This window comes from Alosa pseudoharengus, unplaced genomic scaffold, assembly GCF_046254945.1.
Source record: "Alosa pseudoharengus isolate Yale_2024_CS ecotype anadromous, Long Island Sound unplaced genomic scaffold, YU_APseudo_1.1 YU_APseudo_1.1_scf_3, whole genome shotgun sequence".
NCBI lineage: Eukaryota > Metazoa > Chordata > Actinopteri > Clupeiformes > Clupeidae > Alosa > Alosa pseudoharengus.
This window is the reverse complement of record NW_027468718.1, coordinates 26081017-26091016: the sequence shown is the minus strand read 5'-3', so window position 1 is coordinate 26091016 and position 10000 is coordinate 26081017. Positions and strand designations below refer to the sequence as shown.

The window sequence follows — 10000 nt, the reverse complement described above, 5'->3', positions numbered from 1 at the left end:
ATCTCCACGGGGCGTATTCCAGTCACATTGGGGGTGACCCAGTGAAAGGGATGATTGCGATGCTGTCTGCTAGATGGTCCGGTAATTGCTTCCAGTAATTGCTGTCCTGTGGCTGAAATAACGAGGCTTTCAGTGGCGACAAAATCTGCATGAATTAGCATGCGATTCAAGCAAATGGGGCAGTAAACTTTTTTAACCTTTCTTATTTACAGTAAAAATAGCAATGCCACACAACATGTTTGGTTCATCCCGACTTAGTACATGAGAAAGATATTTTTACTTGGGTTATTCAGATGTTCCACTGGACAATTTGGCTGTGACAAATGAGCTGCTTGCTGTAGGCCCTTGGGAGCGAGCTTCTCTCTCTCTGGTTTGGGCAGCATGAGACGATGGCTAGTCACTCGTCGCCAGGCCCACTGCTGACCACAACCAGCCTCTGTGTGCTGATCAAAGTGCCGCTTCCAAATCCGCCCCGGGACCAAATCCCAGCACTTTTTTCTTTTCAGCGGAGCTTGATTGTTTTTCCTGTGATGTGACGTCAGCCGTAATGAAATGTTAGGTCCGGAGCACAGCGTCTACGAACGACGCCTCGAACTGTAAAGGACAACCCAGTGTTTTCAACAACATCCCTCCACAACTCATAGCTGTACAAGCAATTTGTTCTGTGTTCAGGCTGTTGGGTTTGTGAGCCATGCTGCAATAGCCTGTCATCAAGCCTGTCAATTGTGCAATTGTGCGCAGGGAGGTGTTTAATTGGGGAGAGGCGAGTTGAGGCTGCCTAATCGGTCATGAGGCCTTTGACAGACTCAGTGACGCGTGGAGGGGCCAGCGGCGAGGGCCCCGTCTGCTGGTGGAAAAGAGAGAGAGAGAGGCCTTTGAGGGCCTTTGTGCAGCATTTAGTTTTTGAAGCTAAAGGGATTGGCAGTGATGAGGCAGAGTTGGCCTCAGCTCAGAGCCGGATGGCAGTGAGTGTGCTCATCTGCTCTCTCTCCATCTCAGTTGTGATTACCTGAACACATTCACACTCCTCTGTCAGGGCCGTCACTTCAGCACTTAGACACATCCTGAAGTCTGTCATCTCCCTCCACAAGAACAGTTTGAAACCTTCTTCATTCATTTTTAATGAAGGACTTTTTTTTTTCTCTCCCTACTTTGAAGCCATCCATTACAGCAAAGTAAGTTCCTTTGAAGAAGCACTAAAAGCCCATAAGCACAAACACAGCAGCCTCTTCTTTTTTCCCTCTTTTTTAGTAAGGGGGGGGGGGACTTTTTCTGTTCTTTTTCATTTCAAAGTGCTTACTCGGCAGAGAGGTAGGCCAGCTTTGCTGCAGTGCCAGATTCACACTGAGATAGATTCCTCCGCTGCTCCTCATCCAGGCCCCACTTCCCTCCTGTCTCATCCCAGCTCCAGCATCGGCTGCCCAGCTCCCAACACAGAACCCCCCACCCCCCCCCCCCACCCCTCAAGAGACGCCTCCGGATGAGCACGCTACATTAGCGCAGCCAGAGACAGTGCTCACTCACTCACTTGCTCGCACCCACCAGCTTTATAAAACTAATATCCGCTTGCTACGCCTACTAGTGCAGACACACCTTCATTTTCCAGCAGCGCTGATGCCTTTAAAAATACCAGCCACAGGAGCTGGTGGCTCTTTCTGTTGCATGATGTAACACAGAGACATCTAGAAGTTGTTTTCAGCTTCTGTTTCTGATACTAGACACTTTAAGTAGTTGTTAGTTATGCATGTCAGTGATGCCCCTTTTGTCACACTAAGAGGTATTAGTATGAGTAAGCGCCTATCAATAGGACCTGGCAGATCTTAGTGCTGAGGTGTACTGTATGGAGGAGCATCCGGAGGTTGTTTCCCATGATAGTTTCAGGAGCAGGTGTTAAGGCTGAGGCGCTGTGTGTGCTCAGGGTCTGTCATCCCGAACACATACCAACTCACTCTGACGTGGCCTATTGCAGGCACACACACACACACACACACACACACACACACACACACACACACACACACACACACACATAGTCTCATCCCAAGACACTGTAAAATCTTTTTTAAAAACATTGTTGCTATAATCTAGATCATGTATAGTAAATATTTCTGTTGCTGTGCCTTTTGTTATCTTTTTAGCAATGTCCTGATAATGAATGATGTAGCTTAATCCTACATTGCTCATTTTTGATTGCAGCTAGCTAGGCAGAAGTCTTGTGCCCATACTTGGACATGCAGTCCATGTTTGTTGATTTGTTGTTGCCATGCATTGCAGATGTCATATGTTGGCTAATCATATCCATGACACCTACATAAATAACAGCGCTCTCTCCCTGTGCGGTGCTTGATTAACTCTTATGAACTAGGACTGATGACTAAGGCAGAATTCTCATCAAAAATAGAGACAGGCTAATCTTTCAACACTTTAACAGCTCCACATAAAAGAAGTAACTATGTCTGTATTTGATTGAGGTCATTGTGTCTGTGTATACTGCGTGTGTGTGTGTGTGAGAGAGAGAGAGAGAAAGACAAACAGACAGAAAGAAAGAAAGAAAGAAAGAAAGAAAGACAGACAGAAAGAAAGAGGAAGAGAGAGAGTCATAAATCAGACCTGTTAGCGCTCTATGGGGCCCCCCCTGAGATTGGCATGGTGGTGAAGTCTCATAATGTTACCTTCTTCCTCGCTTTCTCTCGCTCCGTGTCCCTCTGCATAGGTCTCTCTATTGGAGAGGTGCATTCTTCGTGTGTGATGTCATACATCTGACGGGGAACCTGTCAGCATTCCTGACACCGTGCCTACCCTTTCCACCTGCTGCTGTTACCCAGTGGATAGTTCATGCCATACCGTTTGCCCCGTACATCACACAGATTTGGTCACCATGCCCTCCTCCTGTGCTGTTTAGTAAATGATTACGGCCGTGGGGCTAAAAAAAATATGAACCTGAGCAGAAGTGTATCAGTCGACACTGAGGAGCTTTTTTTCCCAGTCACTGTCTTCGCGCTGTTGCCACAACACTGGCACAGTGTTTTGTGGGATGTTTTGTCAGGTGGATGTGATGGATGGATGGTGGATGTTCCTTGATGCCGTCGGCTCTTGCCTCACCTTGGCGCTTTGGTTCTGAGGGATTAAGATTCTGTGTGTGGTTTTCCCACATGAACTTTGAGTCCATGTCATGTCATAACAGCCGAATAGAGATGTATGGTGCTGTGTGAGAAATGGCTCTGCGGTATGGCTCACACCCAGCGTGCAGCCGCAAGTGGTCACACCATTCACCAGGTATCCTCATCAAACAGGCAAGGCAGGGGATCTTGCTCAGCCCAGGGTACTGATCCGTCTATATTTTACACATGTGTCTGGCTCTGTGTGTGTGGGTTTGGGTTTGGGTTTGGGTTGGGGGGGGGGGGTCTGTTACCAGGAATGGTCCTTACTCACCTCCACCACAGGCTCTGCTCTATATGAGTAACACCACAAACTCCACTCCTCCAGACACGCACACTTCAGACTGTCTGGACACATGTTGACTGACTTTCATCAACCCCAGTGTAGATGGGGACTAGCCAAGTGTCAGAACAATGCAATATAAGCAACAAGTTAAATTGTAATTCTTTGTGGTCACTCAGCTTTAACCAGTAAAAAGACTAATGGTTTCAGTAGGCACTGGGCCAACCCTAGTGTCCTTGTGGACTACCTGTGGGCATGAGGTAATGGATCAAAGGGTACGGTTAATGGCTGAACTATTGACTGGCCTGGAGTGGACATCAGTCGATTTAAATGAAATAAGATACTGCAAAGCTGTGGGGATGTCAAGCTAAAAAAAGGAATCAACAGCATTGTTAAGTAGACATATCACAAATCTTTACTGCCCCGCCCGTCCTCTCTCTCTCATACACACACACACACACGCACACACATACACACACACATACACACACACACACACACACACACACACACACACACACACACACTCATGAAACACACACTGCTCTCCTGCTGTGCTTGTAAATAATTGCCATTACCAAGGCGAAGGTTTCTTATCCCATCGTGACATGATCAAAATAGTGCTCAGGTTTTTCCGCTATGAAAATTACAGTGCTACAGGGGCCGCAGAGAATTGTTTATTGCTTGTTTTCTTCGATATTTTGGAATGCTGAAACTTTTATAATTATTTTCCTTGCTTATCCTTAGACAGTCTTGCTATTGTAAAGGCTACTGTTGCTGTTGATGCTGTTGTTTTGCTCAGTTAGAGGTTAGAGGTAGCCAGAGAGAGTTTGTCGACTGTCACACAAGGTGAGTAAAGAGCACAGTTTTGTCCACTTCCCTCTGCATTTGATATGATGATAAATGCAGGTACTCAGAGTGTTTATTTATTCTGAAAGTTTGATTGGCAGTGGTTTCTTATTTTAATAGATGCAGTAGACAGGTTCAGATACGTTTTTGTAAGGTCAGTGTAAGGTTTGAGGGACTTCTGTGGTGTGTTTGCATGGATTATTTCTTAAAGTACCCTCTTTTCTTTGACTTTTTCATCCCCTCTCTCTTTTCCCTATTACTGTCTCTCTTTTTGTGTGTGTGTGTGTGTGTGTGTGTGTGTGTGTGTGTGTGTGTGTGTGTGTGTGTGTGTGTACTGGGTGTGGGCCCTCTAGAATAGGCACAGCTTGCCTTTATTTTCCACTAATTCTGATCGCTAGTAAAATGTCAGCCATTGGAGTTTGTGGCTCTTTCCATTGCATGTACATTTGGGATGTGAGCCTGTGCTAGGTGGAGCTCATTTTCACCCACCCTCCACCCACTCTCTCTCTCTCTCTCTCTCTCTCTCTCTCTCTCTCTCTTTCTGTATGTGTGTGTGTGTGTGTGTGTGTGTGTGTGTGTTTACTATGTGCTAATGTAAAACAGTCAGTATGTAACCTGGTATTTCCCTCTGCAGGCATGTTTATCTGTTTTCATGTGGCCATATGTGTCCACACATCAATATGCATGTCTAAGTGTGGCATGGGGTGTCAGGCTGTGTAAAGAAAACATGGGGAAAAGGAGCATGAGAGAGAGAGAGAGTGTGTGAGTGAGAGAGAGATGAGCTGTAGGGTCTGCCATGTCTAGCTGTCACAGCTGGGAGAGGCTCTGGTCACACCCTTTTTGTGTCTGCTAGGGTGGAGGGGAGACCCAGACAGAGAGAGGAGCAAAAGAGAGAGAGAGAGAGAGAGAAGAGGAAGAGAAGGAGAGAAAGAGAGAGTTGTGTCAGTCCTCCTAGCTCCGGCAGCACTTGAGCCTGACAGTGTTCAGGAGCAGGAGGAGGAGGGAATCAGTGCGAGCCAAGGCTACTCCCCCTCCTCTCTTTCAGCCCGCTAATGCTCAGCCACTGAAGCTCCCCTGCTGAAAGGCACGGGCACTTTTAAAGAGCTTCTCACTTCCTCTTCCACTGGATTTCTAAAGCAAAACAGACACTAAGGCAGGTAGGGGGATCTTGTATTTGTATGTTTTTGTACAAATTGTGTTTGTGTTGCTTGTGTTCAGTTGCTCACAAAACTTTCTGGAAGTTTGTTGAAAGTGCTTTCCCATGTGTTTAGCATCTCAGCTATTTATATGGCGGATGGACTATGATGATGAGGATGTTGATGTGTAATGAGGAGGGTCATGTGCCCTGGCAGAACGGGTGATATAATACAGGGGGATATCGCCGAAATAGCAGGAGAGATCCACTTCCCAGGCTGAGGTGTCTCACTTTCCATCCTTGATGCGGTCACATGAAGAGTGAGAAAGACGCTTCGAGATGTTGCAGTCATAAAACATGAGAGTGTTGGCTCACGGGGAGCCTCTCGGGCCAAAGGTCTTTAACCTGTTGTGGAGCGCCAGAGATGGCTGATGTGGGGAGTGGGGGGTGTTTGTTGGGGCTGGGGGCTGGATGAGGGTGGTGGCGGGATGAGGATGACGGGACTAAAGGGTGTTGCTTGTTTGGGTTGCCGCTCTATCTCAGACCCCCTGGCCCCTCCTTATGCGCTCGTCCTCGTGAGAACACAAAGCTCACAGGCGACGCAGGAGTCAAGCGAGAGAGAGAGAGAGAGAGAGAGAGAAAGAAAAAAGAGCGAGAGGAAAGTGAAGCTGAAGGTTGTCAGGGGCAACAGCTGCCAAACGAACCGACAGACCCCGAGAAAAGCTCACTTTTTCCAGAAGATGCTATTTAAAAAAGGGAAAAAAGCATGGAGGCTCTGGCCCCATGCCCAGCCTGCTGATGAGGAAACAAATAGAGAGCAGGGGAAGCTGTCAGCCTGGAGTGCAGATTGGAGGTGGCTCTGCTGGGATGGGGAGAAGTGTAGGCTCCCTTTGGGGCTCCGGCCTCCGGGCTGAGTAAACACAAGATGGTGTTGACGCTCCCGTCCCGATCCAGACCAGTCCCCCCCCCCACCCCCCCAAAAAAACCTCCATCTTGACACAAGCACTCAGGAATGCTAAGATCTCTCTGTGCCTGCGCTCCCAACCTGTCATTTTAATGTCACTGCCTTGTTTTCCTCCTTAGCTTGTCACGTATGAGAGGTGCTCAGGCGGTGTCAGTTACCCTTGAGATCCTATTCTGGGGAAAATGTAAAAGCCAAACAAGTCAGCTCCATGTATATCTGTTGTGAAGATCCCAAGAGGCTGAGTAGCAAGCATTGCTAGAGAGCTATGGACCAGAACATGAAGTTCCCCCCTGTACGAGCTGTGAAGTCCGACCCAGGCCAACTTACGTAACTCAAAGCAGTAGTGTCCGACTCTGTATATGAGAGCCCGTAAGCTGGCCGTCCTGCTCCTGTGCGCTGACAGAGGCACATTGAGCAGGGCTCGCCGAGCGTGCCATGGCCCAACCGCGCCCTCCATGAGAGGCGGCCTTTTTCCTCCATGTTGTTCCCAGCTGCCTTATCTCACTTGTGGATCAACAGATACAGCACTAAAGCATTATGGGAACTGCAGTCCAATGTGCGCCCACAGTACTTGCAACCTAGCAGTGAATGGTTTGTTATTATGTTAGAGAGAGAGAGAGAGAGAGAGAGAGAGAGAGAGGGTGGGCTTGAGGATAGGGAAAGAGAGAGCCTGCGACCAGTGGAAAAGGGTTGGAGGGCATTTCCTGCCTCCTTGAATCAAAGCATCATTTCCTACACACACACACACACACACACACACACACACACACACACACACACACACACACACACACAAATTGCACTATAGAAATCTGTTGCTGGGGTGGCTGGCCACAATGCACTTAGTGACAATAGGCCCATTGTTGTGTTGTGGTCGGGGATCACTGTCCAGAATAATGTGTTGTGAAAGGACCCGACCACAACACAACAATGGGCCTATTGTCACTAAGTGCATTGTGGCCAGCCACCCAGCAACAGATTTCTATAGTGAATTTGTGTGTGTGTGTGTGTGTGTGTGTGTGTGTGTGTGTGTGTGTGTGTGTGTGTGTGTGTGTAGGAAATGATGCTTTGATTCCAAGGAGGCAGGAAATGCCTCCAACCTTTACTGGTGAGGCTATTTTTCCATGTCTGAGTCATAGCTCTGGACAGGCCTCACTCTGGTTCTCCTGGGAGCTTCCCTTTGACTTTCTGCCCAAGGGTGGGGTCCTGGACAACTTGGGGTGTGAGTGAGCGAGAGAGTGACGAAGTGAGAGAAAGACAGAGAGAGAGAACAGAGAATGGAGGGACTAAATAAGTTAGGGAGAGAGGGAGTATCTGACTGAGCTACTGTCTACTGTTTCCTGCAAGAGCGAGATTTTGTGTGTGTGTGTGTGTGTGTGTGTGTGTGTGTGTGTGTGTGTGAATGTGCATGTGGGTGTATTCAGAGAAGGGAATAACAGGAGGTTGGAGCTAATGCCTGTGAAAGCACCCGATTAGAGATGGTTGTTAATGGCAACACTGTCCCATTTCCTGTTTCACTGAGAACGAACTGGCACCAGGGCACATGTGACCACCACATGAATATGGAGCTCACATCTTTTAGAAGAACCCATAATATGTATGTTTATATCAAATACAACACATTAGCTTTTGCTAACTCATCTCATTTCAGAGAGATTGATTTATAAACACAGACACATAATAGCAGGTGCTTTAAACAGTTTAAATGCTGTAACAAACACAAAGAAAAACAAACAAACAATTAAGGCTTTTCATATAGGCATGCACAAACAAGCTCAGATGTTTATGATTAGGATTTAAATGGTTGAAAAGCTGGCACGCCAGTCTTTAGCTGGCTTTTTCCACAGCCTGTGCCATCACACGTTTCATCTCCCTCAAACAGGCCATTGCTGGGCACCCGGCTCCAGTAACTTGCAGTAAGCGCTTTCAGACATACAGTACGTGTAAGACCGGAGGTTCTGCCGATGTTAAACGGTGGGGCCGTATATCTGAACGACATAACCGGTCACACATGTTTCATATGGGCTAATGTGCTCTGCCTCTCTCTCCCATAGACGTCATTCACACACAGGGCCCTCTGGACGGTAGTCTCTACGCCAAAGTCCGCAAGAAGTCGGAGTCCCTGGACGGCACCGTCACCGCCAACGGCCTCCCAGCGGCTGTCGAGCACGCCCTACCGGCTGCGGACCACACGCTCCCTCCTGGTGACCACGCCCTGTCGGTGAGCAGCGACTCGGGCAACTCCACTGCCTCCATCAAGACCGACCGCACCGATGAGCCGGCGGCTAGCCAGCAGCCGGCAGCAGTGAGCCAGCCGCCCGCCACTGCCCTCGCGAGCGAGCCGCCCGCCCTGGCCCCCCTCCAGCAACCCCTAAGCCCCGAGGAGAAGCAGGAGCTGGACCAGCTGCTCAGTGGCCTGGAGGAGCCCATGCACCGGCCCGGGTACCCCGCCAGCGGAAGCAGCGGAGGGGGAGGCGGAGGAAGCCTCGGAGGAGGGATGCTCCACCTGGTGCCCGCCCAGGTCCACGTGAACGGCCACGGCAACAGCATGGACCGGGAGACGGATATCCTGGACGACGACCTGCCCATCAGCCAGGAGGGCAACAGCGTGGACAGCCTGGGCACCCTGTCCTCCTTCGAGGGCCGGGCTACACCCGCTGACCTGTACTATCACCCCGAGACGGTCATCAACGGCCAGGACGGGCCGTATATAGAGAAGAGCCCCCAGCAGCTGCAGCAGCAGCAGCAGCAGCAACAGCAGCAGCAGAGGCCCCAGGAGCCGCTCACACTGGTCCGCAGCTCGTCGTCGGCGCAGGAGCGAGTGGGCGACTCGGGCCCACCGTCCAGCGGCTACGCCAGCCAGAATGGCAGCATCTACCGCTCACAGTCCTTCGGCTCGGAGCCGCCGCCTGCACTGTCGCTGCAGCAGAGGGGCACGCTGCCCAAGGCGCCAGCACGCACCACCAGCAGCCGCGAGGCTGTCCAGCGTGGCCTCAATGTGTGGCAGCACTACGGCGTGCCCGAGGCGCCGCTGACCGACGGCGTCCACTTCAGCCCGACGCTGCACAGCCACAGCCTGCCTGAGTTCCCGCGTGCCGCCACCTCCCAGCAAGAGATCGAGCAGTCCATCGAGGCGCTTAACATGCTCATGCTGGACCTGGACCCAGCGCTGACCACACAGACGACGCAGCAGCAGCAGCAGCAGCAGCAGCAGCAGCAGCAGCCGGCCGTGCCCAAGTCCTACAGCGCGCCCTCGGGGGCTGGGGATGCCAGCGGCGTGGTCACCACCCAACCCTCCTTCTCCCAGACCCAGGCCAGGCCGTCCTACCAGGCTGATGTTGGGGCAGCTCTGGGCAGCCACCATGCAGCCGTGGCCCCCCAGGCCCACGTGTCTCCGGTCCAGACCCCCGGCCGCCCTGTCGAGCCGCAGGTTCAGCAGAGGCCCACCGTCATGTACCAGCCTGGCCCGGGGGGTATCCCCGCATTCCCCACGGAGACTGAGGTGATCGGACCGAACCGGACCAGCCCCGCTCCACAGGTCCAGTCGTCGGGCCCCTCGCCCACGTTCGGCCAGCTGCAGCTGAAGCCCCTCAACACGTATCCCCCCAGCG

General features: G+C 50.9%; 1 protein-coding gene across 7 annotated transcripts in view; it reads left to right on the top strand.

Annotated features, from left to right (window-relative positions):
* The window catches only part of tns1b (tensin 1b), a 171184-nt gene that overhangs the window by 138394 nt on the left and 22790 nt on the right, over positions 1 to 10000 (top strand). For all 7 annotated transcript variants that reach the window (XM_076263733.1, XM_076263731.1, XM_076263738.1 and 4 more), the window contains one exon: positions 8444 to 10000. This exon is cut by the window's right edge and continues 153 nt beyond it. In XM_076263733.1, the coding sequence (XP_076119848.1) occupies positions 8444 to 10000 (1557 nt within the window). The remainder of the gene's footprint in view (positions 1 to 8443) is intronic.